This window comes from Prionailurus viverrinus, chromosome B3 (genome assembly GCF_022837055.1).
Source record: "Prionailurus viverrinus isolate Anna chromosome B3, UM_Priviv_1.0, whole genome shotgun sequence".
Lineage (NCBI taxonomy): Eukaryota > Metazoa > Chordata > Mammalia > Carnivora > Felidae > Prionailurus > Prionailurus viverrinus.
This window is the reverse complement of record NC_062566.1, coordinates 130,271,542-130,289,660: the sequence shown is the minus strand read 5'-3', so window position 1 is coordinate 130,289,660 and position 18,119 is coordinate 130,271,542. Positions and strand designations below refer to the sequence as shown.

Here is an 18,119-nt window from a genome sequence, read left to right as displayed (position 1 = left end):
CTGCCACAATACACATTTCTACCATCCCTGGGCCCCAAATCTAATGATTATGGTGATGAAGAGCACCACCATTCTGAACCCCAAATCAATGGCTTCCAGGCTTATGGAAAGTCCAGCTCCCATCAGGGCCCCCCACCCTGTGACCTGCTGGAAGGACAGTGCGGGTTGGCCTTGTCCTTCTAACAATCTGCTCGTAACTAGGAAAAACCACTGGATTGGAGCCAAAGCCTTAGTCAAACTCATCAAACCAAAGAAAGAGGGTTCCAGAGAACGACTCAAGTCAACCGCAGACAGCCCTCCCTGGCAGCTGGAGTCCCCAGACCCGACGACGCCATCTGCCTCTCAGCCCCTCCGGTTGCAGCCAGACAACCCCGAGACGGCCCCGTCTGGCTCCAACTGTGCGGAAGAGCAGGACCCCCTCAACGGGCCTGTGGGGAAAGGTACGAGTGGCCGACCAGGCTGCAGCCAGGCTCTGGAGGGGATGCTCCGAAGGGCCGTGCTTCGAGGGTGGAATGAGAGACGGTGCATGGATGTGCACGCATGTGCGGAGGGGCATGGAGAGGGTGTGCCTCATACGCACACATCTGTCTCTTCGCGTATGTTAGCAACCAGGTAGAAAATACACATCCACGTCAGCAGCTTCGTCCCATGACAGTTTTGTTATTTTAGAATGAGAACCATCGCCCAGCAGGTATTCTGGGGTCGGGGGTCTGACACCCACAGAGATAGTTACGCAGGTGCTGTAGAGACAGGCTCGGTAGTATATGTTTTGGGGTTGTACATGTCAAAGATTTAGTGTGAGCTGTTCCTGTAGGGAAATCCCAAGTGCGTTTAACGTGTTCTGTGTGCACATTAGATCTTCAGTCAAGTCCCTGAGTCCTACCAGCCATGGGGCACAGCTTACCCTTGTACTTAGGCCTGTCATTTGGAGTTTGCCAGAGGTTCTGAAATGGAGTTCTAGTTGTGTATGCTGTGTTTCATCACATCTAAGACTCTATCAGCTCTACACTGCATAATTACTTAATATGCCACCCGGGAAGAAAAAGACTGGCAATCAGAAGAGGCAGTGCCTTACCACTCAGAAACTTTGTTATACTCTTGTTGGAGAGCTCTTCCAAAGACTTAGGTTGCTGTGCCCAGACGTAAACGGAAAACAGGAGCAAAATAAATTGGTAGTGACAGTGACCATTTTATCAGAGGTGGTACCCCCTGGCCAGTGGTGACTTTCAGACACCATCGGAGCTGTGTCCTGATTTCAGAGATGGGAAGGAATGGGGAGAAATGTGTGTCTTAAAATCAACCAAACACGGCAGTGGCCATGAAACGTTGTTTTATTTTCAAATTTACTTTTAAGTGGTGATTAAAGATTACATACCCATAAACCTTGCTAGTAATGTAAGTGTTTATGCAGGACCCTAGGACTGTCTGAAGACCAGGCCTGAGACCTTTGTGTCCCCGGCTGCTGACGGCTGGCGGAGACAAGCTGCCTCTTGAGTGTGGCACGTGCACAAGCCTTTGGGGGGGGGGGGACATTCACCTTGCGAGGTCCTGTTGTGTCACTTTTGAATGCAGAAAAAACGTGCACACGCGCACACATTGGTGACAAATGCTTGCCTCCCTCCCCTTCTTTACAGATCAGATTAGGTGAAAGGCTCACGTGCAGCTAAGAGATAAGGAAGCCTAACCTTGGTTTCTAGAGGAGCCCTGTTGCCTCCCGGTTTCATGTTGGCCATTTAAAGCCATTGACCTTTATCCCCTCTGCTTGTATTCTTCTGTAATTGACTTAGTGAACTACCATCCATCTAATGAGCTAGGAAAACTTTGAGAGGAAAAAAAGTGCTTGGCTGGTCCAGACCGTTGAGCTGATCCATGAACGAGCAGGTCAGGGAAAATTATTCATAGTGGCAGCCATGTGTGGGGTGCTTCCTCTGGGCTCGGCATCCCTGTAGCTAATTTACATGCTTTACCTGTCTCCTTGAGTCCTAACTACCACGTCCGGCAGGCACAATTAATCATCCCTCCTCAGAGATGAGAAAGTGAGGCTTGGTGAAATTAAATCCTTGCCAGTGTAACCAGTGGTAGAACTGGGATCCACGTCTGTCGGGGTGCGAGCTGGAGTTCTTGACCACTGTGTGCAGTTAAAGCCATTTGGGTCCCCGAAGATGCTGAACTGAAGTGTGGCAGAACCTGAGGTCCCTTATTCTGGCCACCAGGTGGCGCTGTGGAGGAAGAAATAACCGAGGATCCCATATTGCTTTAATCCTAAATGAGAAAAATGAGAAATTGGTTAAATCAGCTGTGTCAATATAGGACGTGTTCAGAAAGTAAGACTTGAGTGTCTGCTCTGACAAGACTCTAAAGGCCAAGAAGTGTGGGATTGGGGTAGAGGTTGTGCGGGAGATCGAAAGGGAAATAATTCTTGACGGGGTTTGGTACAAAAAGTGGTATTTTCATTGTTTTTAAACATTACTGCCAAAAGAGGTTATTGTAGATATACAGAGTTACTGGTGAATACTTGAGGGTAGACTGTTCATGACACCAGGCCAGAAACAGACCATTAGGGGTTTCCAAAGCCTTTGAACAGGAACAGGAGTAGAGTGAGCGCCACATCATCAGGGGGCCTGTCATTAAAATGGACGAGTGAGAGAAGCCGGGTCCTAAATTAACAAACATCCTTATTTAATAATTTAACACTTTGAAATTGAAATACGTCTCAGCCATTGGCTCCTTGAGCAGTATATAGTTCTCCTTACGTGCAGAGTGAAGCATTGGCACAAAGATGCCGGTGAAATTAAATTGACTCAGAGCATAAATGATTCACGGAGTCCTGGTTCTGGGCTTGTCATGGGTATTGTTTCTGTCTTTCCTGGGTTGGACAGGATTCTGATTTCCTGACTACATTTAGCTTATTTAGAGTCATTTGTTGTTACTCATTTGATTTATTTGTTTTTTTTTTTTTCTTTTCTTCCTCTCTTGGGTATTCCGGGGAATAACAATTTAGCAACTCAGCGCAAAAAGAGTCCCTTTTTGAGAAGCAAAAGCAAGGACAAAGACAAGTCTCCAACGGCCCACCCAACTCTGTCTAAACGCCTGCGGTTCTGGTCTTCCTCTGACATCCCATCCTCTCCTAATGAGCCTGTCCCTTTTTCAGAAATTGGAGATTTCTAATCCTTTTCCTGTATCATGTGTCTTCATCACGTAATCCTCCTTCATTTCTGAAATTCAAACAAAACCAAAAAAGAAACAAACAAACAAAAAGTACCTAAAGGCCAGATGACCCATAGTGGACCCCTCCTTCCCAACCCCAGTTCAAGCCAAACTTAAAGTAGCCAGCGTGGATTCTGATTTCAAAAGAGAAGATGAGTTGTCACACCCTCTGGACCATTTCTCCAGCGCAGCACAGTTTTAGGGGAGCCTCGGGACATCCGTGCACAGGTCCTTGGGCCAGGATGTCCGTGCTAATAAGTAAGTCTGGTGGCCGTGGGCTGCCTTCCCCTCTCTCGCACCTGCAGGCTTATGTCATGCCCGTGTGTAAAGCAGGACTGGTCGGTTGTCGCTTTGCTTCCTAAAATATACGGCCTCTGTCAAGTGAGATTTTTTTTTTTTAAGACTTATTTTAAGCAGCTAAATTTAAAACCGCTGCCCTTTCCTTTGTCAGAGCACCGAATTGTTGGCTTTTGCTGACAAGGCCCTTTTTAGATGTACTCTATGTTTTGAAGGATTTACTGCTCCATTCAAGCGTTTTGTATAATTGGATCGATGTTGCCAAGCCAGAGGGCAGCCCAGAATGAAGTTTTATGACTGTGTGGTAGCTCTCTGACCTCTTGGACGTGGAAGCCAAAATGGTAGCGGACAGAAAGACCATCAGCACACCAGTCACGCCCAGAGCGGGGGGATGCTGGTCGATAGAGGCCTTTAGCTACTGCACTGTTTGCTGTCTTCCGTCATTCCTGTGTGGTCTTCTTGAGTTCTGCCACATTTTTTTTTTTTTTAATCACCTGTATGATTACTTCCGTGTTTTCCCTTGAACTGACTCAGCGTTGCTACTTAAATTTATTTTTAAAAGGAAAGATTATTATCAGTACTGTCTGTGGAAAACCAGTATCAGCATAAAAACAAGGGAACCATAAAATTACATACATACCTACTAAGCTGTTGAAGTCGGTCAAAGTGGCACTGACTTCGTCTCGCACGCTCCGCCTCGGGGACCCCGGGCCACCGTGCTCCTGGTCCCCCAGGACTCTGTCTCGCCAGCATGCCATTGGAATCGCCCTGTCTCTCTGCCATTCGTGCTGTCTGCTCATCTCCACCTCCCCTCCGCTCATTTTAACCGCACCTGTTGGATGCCTGTCCCGACTCATTCCACCAGACTTGAATCTTGCTTCTCATCAAGGGTATCTTTCAGAATCCAAATTTTGCCTTGGTTTCACGTTGTAAGATTTGGGCACTGAAAACTTCCCAGCGAACCCAGACTTCGAGTGGCTGAGGGGCCGGTGGGGTCAGGTCCACGGAAGGGCCCTGGCTCTGGGTCCCCAGCCACGGGGTTCCTGGGTTGGGACACGGTGACGTCCTCCTGCTCCTAGTAGTTCCAACGGCACTCGTGTTACCTTCCATTTAGAGAGCCCATCTCCTTTCCTACTGTTAGGTAGTTGGAATGAGTTAGGGTTTTTTTTTCTTTTTTAATATTTTTACATAGATTTTGTTTTATAATAAGAGTATGTGTTCATGGTAGAAAATTCAGCGATTGCAGAAAAGCACAAGATGCAAGGTAAAAGTGACTCTCAACAGAAATTAAGAATTCTTACATTGTCAGCGTGGCAGTGAACATCTTCAAATCCTCAGTGAAGCCAGTTGACAGGATGCACATCCTGGGCCTTTGGAACCTTGGCTGCAGGCCTTGACTGATCTTGAGCGGAAGTTATGAGGATCTTTTTAGATCAGTCATTGGAGTTACATACAGCAGGTGTACCCCGTAGTTTGTATGTGGGACCTGTAGCAACAGTGTGTCGATCGTCTTGAGTTCTTTGTTTTCTCCCAGCTTTTCAGGGCTTGCAGTAGGACCCATCTGTAGAGCCAGGGCCGGCCTCTCTGGGCCTCCCGACATAGGCCTGCAGCCTGCGCCCTCTTGTTGAAACCACAGCCCAGCTTCTGTCTTGTCCGTGTGCCCTGGTGTCCCTGCTTCTAGACCTCAATGTGGCAGCCCAGCCTTCGCACGGGCTTTTGCAGCCCCATTTCTCAATGTCCTTCTCTGCCCCAGGCCCTGGGGACCTAAAACCAAAGCAGGGGTCCCCGCACAGAGGCAGCCTTGACCGCACAGATGCCTCCGCCGACCCGGCCATGAAACCCTGGCCCTCGGAGCTGAGCTCCCGGACCTGTTCAACCTCAGCCATCACTACAACCCCTTCCAGCTCCACCCCCATCTCCCGGCACCCAGGCCGCACCAAAGGTGAGTTGTGGGCCCCTCCAGAATAAGAGGGATAAACGCCCAGGGTCCTTCCGAAAGACCCCAGGCTATGAGGTGGTAAGCAGAGCAGGTAAGCTGTAGACAAGCTTTGAAATCACAAAGGCATGGATTCTGCCTACCAGCCGTGTGACTCAGGGCAGACAACTTCACCATCCAGAGGCCCAATCCTAAGCCGCTCTCACCAGCACTTTTCAGGAAGTGGTGGCACCCAGTAGCTCCAGAAGGGAGGTGAACTGGAGTTTGGGCTAAATGCAGGCAACGCCCTCACTCCACCGTGGTGGGAGTTTGGAGGTTTATTCTCTATGGAGGAAACACGAGCGTGTCTCTGAACTGGAGGTCCACTCAGTAGATTAGAGAGTGGGTCTCCTAAACTGAGGACAAGGGGATTTGGGGAGGGGCTTACAAACTGAACTTCTCCTTGGGTGCCAGGAGCCATACGTGTCCACACCTCTGGACGTGAGATTAAAATGTTCTTCGAGCCATCTGATAAGCTTGAGAAATTCCCACCAGAACAGCTCAGTCATATCTTGCCAAGTGAGGCCTAGGGAAGTTCAGGGATCCCTGGACACCTGAAGAGAGCCTCTGGCCAGGGCGACCAAAACCAATATGAGGCCACAGAGTAAACAGCACAGAGGTGACAGCTTTGAAATGCCTGTCGTTAATAGAGTCCGAGATAAGTGAGGTGGTTTTACCCATGAAACAAGAACAGGATGCTGTAAAAGAGAGCAGTTGGGGGGAAAAGCACTTGGAAATCTAAAATATACAAACAGGAAGATAAAGCTTAAGACTGAAAAAGACATCCTGCTTATAGTTTAGAGATATGAAAATATCTGAAGCAACAGCTGGAAGGGGTGCCTGTGGGGTGTTGGAAATTGGAGAGAACTGGGAAGGATTACTGTTATACCACCATCCCACCACCATACCACCTGGCTGTGCAGAACCTTGGTTTGACAGGCAAAGCACACAGGGTCCCCACCCTTAAGGCGCATCTGGGTTAGCTTCACGACCTTGTTCACAGCTCATGAACACCTCTGGGGAGATGAGTGGGCACAGGGCGAGCAGGTGGTCCTTCTCTACTCCTGGCCAGACACTGGAAGTGGTAGTCTCATGCTGATGGAGGTCAAGGGGATGGTGTCACATGCTAGGTGGACAGCCTGGACAGGCTCCTTGTCAGCAGTCTCCCCCCGTTCTCCCGGGGCCTGGGGTACAGAAGCCCTGCCTGGTCTCAGGGAGGAGCTGGGACTCCATCTCCCCTCGGATTTCCAGCGACCTGTGCGGTTCAAGTCCAGCCCTTCAGACTAATTCGCGGGCCCTGTCTGGATCCCAGTCCTAAACCAGAGCCTAGAAACCTCTCTGGCCATTCCTACACCTGTGGAGCCTGCAGGAAGGTGGGTCACCTCTGCAGACCCAGTCCTGGCCACGCACTTCCCCGCCAACGTGTACTCACACTCCTCAGTATTGACTGCCGTTGGGCAAATAGCCAGCTTCAAATGGAAACCCCCCCTTAGAGTCAGCCATTTCTCTAAGTAAATCTGATTCCTTTTAGAACAGAATTTATCGGTTTGTTTTGTTATTTTTGGGGGGAGAGTGTGTGTATATGTAACCAAGGGAGAAGGGCAGAGGGGGAGAGAGAAGGAATCCCAAGCAGGCTCCATACTGAGCATGGCTCAGTCTCAAGACTGTGAGACAATGACCTGAGCTAAAATCAAGAATTGGACAACCGACCGATGTACTCAGACGCCCCTAGAGCAGAACTTAATAATCAAGATCTGGGCGCTACAGAGTTGCCATTGCTTCTGGCCCTTTGAGTAGAGAAAGATGGGACACGTTATAAGTTTGTGTCAATACTTCCGATTCAAATGTAACATTACAGGGATTTTTCCTTCTTTGATTTCATATCTGTGTGTCCTTTTCTTACATGGAAATCTGGTCTCCTAAAACATTGACTTATCTTTTTCCCCCCAAATATGTGGTAAATGGTTTAAAAAGTTATGCCAGTGTTATTAAAGTAAATCCACTAAGCAGTATTTTCTTTATAGTTTTTTTACTCTCTAAGTTCCATCTCACTAAGGATGCACACGTAGAGTTTTACATTCAAAATGTAAACAGATCAATGTTTCTCTCTGTGTGATTGTTAACAATTGCATGCAGTGAGGTTTGTTCTGTTTTCAATTTTAGACTTCTTCATAAATTAACCTTGTTTTTAAAATACATAATATAGATTCAAAAACCTGAATAATGTGAGGAGGTATTCTCAGTGTTCGAGGTCCCCTCTCTGCCCCCGTCCCCTGAACTCTATTCCAAAACCACTCTCTGGATACCCTTTTTCCTTCGGTACTCGTTGAAATTCCTGGTGCTTCTTTCTGCAAAAATAAATGGCACCTTGATTTTTTTTTTCCACCTAGGCATACATCATGGAGATCTTTCTTACTTTAATTGGTATTAAATGGCCACATATCACACAGTCTTTTCAGCCAACCCTTCTCCAGAGCTGATTCCTTGAAGTGGGATTGCTGGGTCAAAGGGCAAATAAAAGTATACTTTTTCCTAAATTAAGAGTCTGTAGTTTTTCAAAGTGTTCCAGAAACTCCTGTGTTAATAACTGATGACCTTACTGTCACCATAGGCTATAATTCAGATGACAGCCTCTGTGACCCGTCCCTGGAGCTGGAGTTCAACCACAGGCAGTACGGTGAGTGCTCAGCGTCCTGTCCTTGTGCCTGGGGTTTCAGACTCATTTTCATCTGCAGTACTTTTCCTTCAACCTCAGTCCTGTGTGGACGTCTGACATACAAAATGGGTAGACGTGAGGATGGAGAGGGGCCGCAGTTCCTCCAGGCTCCTTCCTGCCCTCCCCAGGGTCCTGAGCATGTGGCTTCTGCTTACATAACCTCCAGGGACAGGGAAGTCACCACTTCTTTTTTTTTTTTTAAATGTTTGTTTTTGAGACTGCACAAGTGGGGGAGGGGCAGAGAGAGAGGAGACACAGAACCCGAAGCAGGCTCCATGCCCTGAGCTATCAGCACAGAGCCTGACATGGGGCTCAAACTCATGAGCCGCGAGATCATGACCTGAGCTGAAATTGGAGGCTTAACTGACTGAGCCACCCAGGCGCCCCGGAAGTCACCATTTCTAAAGTATCCCGCGTCTACAGGCTCCAACTGCCCTTGCTTTGGGGTCCCCCTCACGTTTGCCAGGGCATTGTGGTGACCCACACGGGGAGCACTGAGTGCCAGGAGGTCCCTCACTGTCCTCACCTGGAGTTCAGTTGTCCACAGTAGCTCCAAGTTGTACTAGTCTTAGGAATTGATGAAGCCCTTGGCCATTTGATGTAGAGACATTGTAAGGTTCTGCAGAAGGGAGACAGTGAATCATACCAGCTTTCTCAAAACTTAAAAGCTGCTTTGGGTTTTGGTGAGTTTTGAAAAACAAAAATCCTATAAGGGTGAGGAAATGATTCTTAAAATCAGAAAGCTCACCGTGAACTCTGCTACTTGGGAAGTGATCAACAGTAAGTGTAGGGGCTATAGCGTTGTCTCCCGTCCGTCATTGTCTTCAGTGTCTTATGATGCGGACGTTCATACAGATACAGACGCTGGCGCTCTGTACGAGTGGAAGGACATGCTCTGTGGCACAACAGTCTGACACGAAGGCCCCTTGTGTCTTTTTTTTTTTTTTTTCAACGTTTATTTATTTTTGGGACAGAGAGAGACAGAGCATGAACGGGGGAGGGGCAGAGAGAGAGGGAGACACAGAATCGGAAACAGGCTCCAGGCTCCAGGCTCCAGGCTCCGAGCCATCAGCCCAGAGCCTGACGCGGGGCTCGAACTCACGGACCGCGAGATCGTGACCTGGCTGAAGTCGGACGCTTAACCGACTGCGCCACCCAGGCGCCCCGGGCCCCTTGTGTCTTTGCACCGAGGGGGGTGTGCCACACCTGGACATACTGGCCGCGGTGCTTTGTTAGGGGCACTGAGGAGCCAGATTGGTGCTCCAGCGGCTGACCAACCGAGGGGTTTTCTTCCTAAGCACTCTGATTCCTTGAGCTTTTCTTATCAGGGGAGAAGGAAGGAAAAGCAGTTTTCAATGCTGTGGTTGAATAAACAAAAGTGCTTTGGGGTCCTGTTGATTTGTGTCACAGTTTTCTTTGAATGAAACTTAATTCCTTTATAAATTTTTTTAATGTTTATTTTTTTGGGGGCAGAGGCAAAGTGTGAGTGTGGAAGGGGCAGGGGGTGGGGGGCGGTGGGGACACAGAATCTGAAGCACGCTCTAGGCTCACAGTTGTCAGCACAGAGCCCGACCCGGGATTCGAACTCACAAACTGTGAGATTATGACCTGAGCTGAAGTCGGCTGCTCAACTGACTGGGCACGCAGGTGCCCCAAAACTTAATTCCTTTTTAAAGACGTGCATTTTCTTTAATTTTTCCTTCTGAAAGAGGGGACTCTGCTTTTACACTGTTGGTGAAAACTGCGGATTTTTTGGCTCCTCCCCAAACCCTGTTTGCTAGTAAGAGTTTTCCAGATGCCTGCTATTTGCAGAGCGCACCAGCACTTGGGAACTGGACGCCCTATAGACCCAGTAAAGCAAGAGCAAACTCTCCCCAGGGGCGCGGTGAACAGAGCACCTCTGCGCATCTTCGGTTCTCCGTGCCCTTCGGCTCGACACCAGCTGCGTGCTGAGGTGGATGCAGGGATGACAGAAGGGCAGTTCTTGTCCCCCAGGGGTTCGTGGTCCGGCAGGACAAACAAAGTGGTGTGGGGCAGGCCGGCAGGGCTCCTGGAAGAGTGGACCAGGAGAGCGGGGGTCTGCCGGCCTTGGAGGGCCAGCCCGCCCTTTGCAGCGGTGAAGCCACCGCCACCTGCAGTCGGGCTCGCCCCCTGCCTGCCCCCCCGCTCCCCACCCTGAGCTCCCTTGTGCACACACTCAGGCTCACGCAGCCAGGAGAGCTGCTGTCTCCAAGTTCCTTGTCACCGGAATGGCTGATTTTTCCCTTGGGGGTAGATGGAAATTTGAGGCAGAGGGAGCAAGGAGCTGAAGGGCCACAAACAGCCAAGAAAAGCAAAAGCACACTCTCCCTCCCCTCCTCAGGGTCCCCGCACTCACTCCCGTGGATCAGCAAAGGGAAGGTGCCCTGGGCGCAGGCACGCACCCCCTTGTACACGTGTGCACCCTGCCATCTCCTGTCTCTACCCCCACCAGGTCTCACATGTGTTCCAGAAGGCTCTATGTAATAATAGGCGTGGGCGCTCTCCTCTTGTTAGCTTCCCCTGAGCAGCCCTTCTCTTTGGGTCTCCTTCCTGGACTAGCATTCGTGTGTGATTCGTGTTGTTAACAAAATTGTCTCAAGTCCTAGCCCTAGACCTAATAAAAACGCTACCTGTCGTTTCTGGGTCACTTGCTGGATGCCATGCCTCACACGCAAGTTGCTGGCGCTCCCGGTGGGGGAACATAGAGAACCCCAGCACCCATCCATCCTCAGGGCCTCTGCCTGGACTTTGACGTGGATGTGCTTTGTTCTGCGGCCTTTCTCGGGTCAGGTGGTTCAGTCTGGGGTTTACCTGCTCGTTGGCCCTTGACACGGAGTGTCCTTTCCTTTCAGTGTCCCGACCAGGCAGCTTGGAGAGCAGTCGAAATGCATCCAGCGACAGCTCGCCCCTCAACCTGAAAGGTCGGTCAGCCTTGGCTTCCGCACGCTTTTCGTTATATTGGGGGCTTTGGTTCTGTGCTCGTGTTTTTTTTTTTTTTTTTTTTTACAACAAAGTGGTCATCTTCACAAGGTTGTCTGCCTCATCGGACATTTGCCGGTGGAGTCCACATCGTGCTGTTTGAGGCACACACCTGGGCGTTTGAGCGGATTTGAGTTTGTATCCCTTCATCCCCATAGACCAGCCCTGGGTGCCTGCCCCCCTGCCCCCCGTTCTCTGAATCTGAGCTACGTCATCTGTAGCGTGAGGGTACTGACCATAGTTCTGTCTGGTGGCCAGACAGCATAGTGGGAGGACTTTGATTCTTCTGTACTTTTTTAACTTCGTTTTATAGTGCACAGTATCATCTGTCTTAACATTTCTGAGCATTTGGAAAGAATATGTGTCTTGTCCCAAGCCTGGAAACTTTGCACAGATAACTTTTTTCCCTTCGCATGCACGTGATCAGCCCCCGGAAGACCCCTAGCGTGGAACAGGTGCTGATTAATTCTTTAATACATGGATGGATGAGACCTACTGAGTGTGGTGCCTTCAGGCTACTAATATTAAATAATAGCTTAAACGTTACCAGAAGCTTTCCACTTTTATCTCAAGGAGTTTTGTTTTTAAATGCCAGAGTGAAATTCTGAAGCTCTCCAAAACGTCCTTAACATCCAAATTGCAGCTGGGAGAAGTGTGGCCTGGGTGCCCTGGCAGGGCTCTCTCTGTTTTCGGTGACTGCGAGGCAGCACAGAGCCCGCCGGAGGCAGAGGAGACGGCGAGGGAGACTCACGCGTGTCCCTCTGTACCGCCCCGCCCCCACTCCCAGGTTCCTCTGACCAGCTCCACAGAAGGTCCGAGAGCTTCAGCAGTGAAGACCTGATCCCCAGCCGGGACACGGCCACTCTGCCACGGGACGCCAGCACCACGGGACGCGCCGCCCTCAGCCGCCATGAGTGCCCCCCGCCCCGGAACGGGCCTCTCCCCCAGGAGGGCATCCAGAAGAGGGGCGCGGGCCAGCCTCACGCTGGGGGACGACCCAGCTCTGCCTCGCCGAGCAGTGAGATGGTTACCCTGGAGGAGTTTCTGGAGGAGAGCAACCGGCGCTCCCCCACCCCTGTGAGTGGCCCGGGGCTTGGACACAGAGTGCCTGTCTTCCCCACATGGGCACTGGGGGCCGAGACCCTGGCAGCAGAGTCCCAGAAAGGACGGGCCGGGCCAGGCATGGTGTGGCCTGGGTGGAGAGCTGGCTTGGATGGGGGAGGGAACCCACTGGTCAGCAAGCCACTGGGCACTGGCAGCCGGCCCCAGACCTCGGAGCCTGTTTTCTCCATTGTGAAGTGAGCAGGCAGGAATTTGCTGCCAGCATAGAGGGTAGGGATGGGATGTGCCCACCACTGGGAGCTGCTCTCGGGATATGGCCGGCACCCAACTTGGTGGGGCTAGGGTCTCAGCAGCTTTTGTGGCAGAGCCCCGAATACCCACTTCCCCCGAGCCTCCACCAGCAGAGGTTGGCAAATTGTTTCTGTAAAGGGCTCGATGGTAGATATCTTAGGCATTCTGGGCCATGCAGTCTCTATCACAGCCTCTCAGCTCTGCCATTTTCATAAGGACACAGCCTTAGATCTTCTGTCAGTGAATGGACATGGCTGTCTTCCAACAAAACTTACGGGTATTGACATTTGAATTTCATTTAATTTTCACGTGTCACGTAAGGCTTTTCTTTTTAAAAATTTTTAAAAATCATTTTAAAAATGTAAAAACTCTCCTTAGCTCTTAAGCCATACAAGAACATGTGGCCAACCGAGATTGATCTCCAGCTGTAGTTTGCTGGCCTGCATCCTGCAGCTCTGACCCCCAGACATCACTGGCGTTGGGGTGCCCTCCTCTGTCATTTGCCAGTGTCTCTGTTTAACTTTCCTGAAGCTACACGTGTGCCTTTTACACGCTCTGCCTGACTTCAGTCAAGTAAGCAGTTGGGTTACTGAACAGATGAAGTATACATTCTTGCAAATGAGATCTTGTAAGGGTTTTTGTGTTTTTTGAGCATGCATGAGTGCATGCATGAGTGGGTTGGGGGCAGAAGGAGGGGGAGAAAGAATCAAGCAGGCTCCACACCCAGCATGGAGCCCAATGCAGGGCTCGATCTCATGACCCTGAGATCATGACCTGAGCCGAAATCAAGTCAGATTCTCAGCTGACTGAGCCACCCAGGTGCCCTGAGATCTTGTAAGGATTTTTAATGCTTCCATGATTCTGTCTCATTCCCCTTAACAGTGGAACTTTCTTTAGCCACATGGTAAACTCTATGACCCACCTTATAGGCCATGGTGGAAACACTAAGTATTAGTTCAGCAGATACTTACTGAGCACCTACTACATGTTACACAGTGTGCATAGTGCCTGCTCTCGAAAATCAGAGCAAACCATTAATTGGCAAGCTTTTCTCATAGATTTGCTAGGTGCCGAGTCTTGTGGTTGGCACTGGAAGGAAATAGAAAACATGGCCCCTGCCGTCCCTTCATTTACGTTTCTGTCCGGCAACCACTGGCTCTGTGCACTAGGACTTGGAGAAACCACACAGAAGCCCTGCTGCTTTCAGGAAGCTTATGGTCTGCCAAGTGGTTCCCAGACTCTCCTGGCGGCCTCGCCAGGACACAGGCTGCACCCTGGAGCTTCTGACTCCGTGGGTCTGAGGTGGGGGTCCCTGAGAATTTGCGTGTTTACTGGATTCCCAGAGGATGCTCTTGCTGTCAGCGTGTGTCCAGGCATCACACGCTGAGGAGCCGGATTCCATTTATCCGGTGGAATAAGTGAGAATGGTCCAGAAAGCAGGGGTGCCTGCAAATTGGAAGACTTTCTTCTCGACCCTTTCCGACTATATACCTACCGCAGTGAGTTTCCTTTCCTTTTGTAGATTTCGGGGGTGGGTCCTGTTCAAGGGGCAGGGCCGCTCCCCCCTCAGTTCAGACCTGTCCCTGGTAGTCCCTGTTCCTCACGCTCCATATCATCACCTGTCCCTTTTCAGCCTAAACAACCCCAAAATTATCTTACTGCGAAGTCCGTGTTGGAAGCCGATGTTTGGCCCTGGAGAGCCACCCTCACCTCTCTGCCTGCCTAGGGTGCACCTGACCTCTCCCACCCTCCCCCGACCAGTCCGGAGAAGTCACAGTGTGCCCGTCCGTGCTTGCACCTCCCTGATGCTGGCAAGGGAGTGTCTCAAAATGGGCTCCCTGGGTGGCCAGAGAGGGTGGCCCCATGCAGGTGCGCATCACAGGATTAACCATGTGTAGGCAGCAGCTGGGGTCAGCCAGCAGTAGGTGTTAATCCTGGTCTGTGCTCTCCGGGTGTGGGACCTGTTAGACCCCTGGGGCTTCAACTTCCTTCCCTACCCAAGATTGTTTTAATCCAGCCTTAAACAGCCTCGCAGCGTTGCTTCAAGAGTTCAGGGAGGTTTGGGTTTTCTTGGTGATTAACCTGTGGTTCCTAGCACAGTGTCTGGCACTCAGGAAGCACTCGATAAATGGTTCCTGTCCCTGCTAATGACTGAAGATCTTAGCGCGTGCTCAACCGAGATCTGTGGCTCCAAACTAGCATAAAACAGTAGGTTTTGCCTCTGTCAAGTTGAGCATCCAGATGTTTCCGTGGGCCAGCAGTTTGTTGGCAGGTACAGATGGCTTCTGAGCTGCTGCCCCGTCCTGCAGACTGGCCCCTCCCACCCCCCCCCAACAGCTCACAGCAGGCTAGGGTCGGACTGCCTCAGCCCTCAGTGCCTGACTCCCACCTGCCATGTGAATGCACTTCTTTGCCTGGTTTTGCAGTGTCCATCAGCCCGAGGAGGAACCTCCACTTGGCTCGTCCAGGCCATGAGGTGCCGACAGGAGGCTGAAGTTACTGAGCGGCATAATAGACCTGGGCCTCTGGTGGCTCTGTTTGCCTACACAGTGGTGGCAAGAGGGCACCAGTTCCCTGGCCCGGGGAAGCCCAGCCAGGGAGCGGTGGCTTGAGCGGAGCAGTCTGGCGGGCTGGGTCGTCACATGTCCCCCATTCCCGCCACCCTGTCCTACCAGGCAGCCTGCCGTTCTGGCTCCCACCCACCCCCGCTGTGCCTGCCTCTTATGTGGAGAGTGGTCTGAGTGGCAGTGAGGGTTCTGGCTTTGCAGGAGCTGGTCTTGTTCCCCTTCCTCTGTGGCTCCACACACAGAGCCCTTGCAATGTGTCTGAGCACAGTGGGCTGACCGGGAAAAGAAAAGTGCGGCCCTGCCGGTCAGCTTCCCTCGGCCCTGCACGGTAGGAAAGCGAGAACAGATTGGAACAGTTGGCTGTGGTCGGGCTTTCAGCCCTGACCTTTTCCAGAGACTGGATGAGCTTTGCGGGAAGTCCTTCCCATGTCTGGAGGTCTTTTCTTTTTGTGAAGTTAGGGGGCTGCCGGAGTGGCATCTGGGGTTCTCTCCCTGGTGTTCTGTGTATCGCCCCCTCCCCGTCTTGACTAGTGTGTGTGGGGCACGGGCGATGCTCTGCCTCAAAGAGCCTAGCGGGGGCAGGAAGCCTCAGTCCTGGCCACCTGTGCTGCCCAGGGGACGTCCTGGGGTGGGGAGGGCCGTCGGAGCACCTGTCGGGGCCTTGGCCCACTTCTCACTCCTCCTCTCTTCCCCATAGGACACTCCCAGCTGCCCGGATGACCTGCTAAGCGACTTCTTCAGAAAGGCCAGCGGTCTCCCGGCCATTGGAAGCCAGCCGGGGCCACCTGCCAGGAGAGAAGGGACCAAGATGCCCACCAGCTTCGTGGCCCCTACCATCAAGATGCCTGTCAACACCCCTGAAGGGAAGTTGCTGAAGCCTGGACAGTACGTGAAGCCAAACTCCAGACCTGCCGAGGCCGAGGCCCCGCCCAGTGCCCCCCCGAGGCAGGCCCAGCCCCCCCAGAGCCTGTCACTGGGCAGACCCCGGCAGGCCACGATGCCCCCGACGTCCCACACACCGGCCGGCCGGAGTGCATCCCTGAGCCGTGCCTTTAGCCTGGCCTCGGCCGACCTTCTCCGGGCCAGTGGGCCAGAGGCTTGCAAACAGGAGGCCCCTCAGAAGCTGGGGGGTCCTGACACCACCTCAGGGGGCAGAGAAACAGGCAGTCACGTCCTGCAGAGCCCCACGCCCCCCACCTCCCACAGCCTGGCCCGGGAGCGGACCCCGCTTGCGGGAAAGACCTGCGGCGGCTCCGGTCAAGGCCCAGCCCCCCGCAGCCGGCCCCCGGACGTGAGGCGCTTCTCACTGGCTCCCCCAAAGGAGGAGAGGCTGGTCCCCCTGCAGCAGTCTGCCACGGCCCCGGCCATCGCCTCCGGAGGTGGCGGTGCCTGTGGCAGCAGCTCCCAGCCCCAGCACTTTCCGTCGGCTGCAGCCCCGGCTACCAGGACCAAACCCCAGACGCCCCCCCACTCGGGGGAGGCGGCAACCATCGCCCCTGTCCGGGGGGCGCTCGGCCTCTCAGAGGGAGACGGGGTCCCGAGGCAAGGCCACGGCGAGGGCCTCCCTGCCAAGAGTCCGGGTAGGTCTCCCGACTTGGCTCTGCACGCCAGCCGGGCCCCTGAGGACTTCAGCCGCGGAAGCAGCTTGAAGAGCACGCCGGCGTCCCCCGAGCCTGGCGGGGACCAGCAGACGGTGTGGTACGAGTACGGCTGCGTGTGACTCGTCCGGACCGGCGGCCCCTGAACCCTGAACCTACTGACTCCCCTTCTGGCGGCGACGGCCTTTGCTTCTGCCCCCGTGGTGCCAGGAAAGGGCTTTAGAATGAGGACGGGGGCTCCTGTGCATCTCTCCTGTTAATGAAAACACTGTGCCAAGCCCTGCGAGGGTTACACTCCCAGGTGTGTGTCTTCTGTAGCTTCCAGCACCTGAGAGTTTTCGGACAGATCCACACTTGACGGGGACACTCAGAATGCAGTGACAGAACCATTGAAGCAGACACTATTTGAGCACGTCCCGGTAGAACACTCATTTGCAACTCGTCAACCTCTCTTAAGGCACGGGCGTGTGTATGTGCGTGCGTGCAGATACACTTTCACGTGGCCAAGCCCCCGCCCCGCGGCTCTGGAAACTCCATTCCCTCTCCCCAAAGCCGTTTGATCCTAGGAGAAGTCCAGACTGGCCAAACTACAAAGATCTTGAGGACCTTGGTGGGGGGACCCCAGAATTAGGCTTGCTGCTGAAAATCAAGGGTGTTGCCATGCCATTCCTGGTGTCCCAAGCAATCCCCTTCTGCCCCAGGGCTAAGGTGACCTTCTAGGCAGGTGGCAAGTGGCCTCGGGCTTTGCCCCCCCCCCCCCCCCCCGTCCCCCTGCAGCCAGCTCCTGGGTTCTGCATGGTGGGCTCGGGGGCCACGGGGAGACCTGTCTTCCCTGACTCACTTCTCTACAGTAAACACTGGATCTGCTGGGGCTGGGGGGCTGGGGGCAGAGAGAGGGCCCTGCCCCAGCCCCGACCAGCAAGTGCACATAGTGTACAGAGGGGAGGTGTATGCAAGAGTGGGGTACAGCCTCTCCACTTCCCCAGTCTCAGATGAGATATTGATTTATTATTTCTGAATAACTTCTTGTGGTAGAAACCAAATTTCTTTTAATATATTACATATGTATGTACACGCCCCTGTGAGATATATGTCCTTTGAGGGGGAATCTATTTATGTTCCACTGGGAGTCCTTCTTTTCGATCAGGAATCTTAACCTGCTGCTTTTGTGTATTTGGTCAGATTCCTGACACGTTTTGTTTTCTGTTTAGTAAAGGTGCTCTTTCTGGGATATACTAAACTTGGTGATTTTTTTTTTTTAAGATTTATTTTTTTTCTTTTGATTTAATCCGAGGGAAAAATGGGATTGTTAACAAGGTCAGTTTTAGGAGCGCTTTCGGTTGTGTATTGAATAGCCATTCATTCTGGAACACACGGACAGGATTGTAATAAAATGAGATGGCAGA

The 18,119-nt window shown here is 52.2% G+C and overlaps 1 protein-coding gene across 2 annotated transcripts in view; it reads left to right on the top strand.

Annotated features, from left to right (window-relative positions):
* Positions 1 to 18,119, top strand: part of CCDC88C (coiled-coil domain containing 88C) — a 129,530-nt gene extending 111,411 nt beyond the window's left edge. For both annotated transcript variants that reach the window (XM_047861614.1, XM_047861615.1), the window contains 6 exons: positions 202 to 440; positions 5,258 to 5,446; positions 8,091 to 8,156; positions 11,069 to 11,137; positions 11,983 to 12,272; positions 15,813 to 18,119. In XM_047861614.1, the coding sequence (XP_047717570.1) occupies positions 202 to 440; positions 5,258 to 5,446; positions 8,091 to 8,156; positions 11,069 to 11,137; positions 11,983 to 12,272; positions 15,813 to 16,835 (1,876 nt within the window). In that variant the 3' untranslated portion in view covers positions 16,836 to 18,119. The remainder of the gene's footprint in view (positions 1 to 201; positions 441 to 5,257; positions 5,447 to 8,090; positions 8,157 to 11,068; positions 11,138 to 11,982; positions 12,273 to 15,812) is intronic.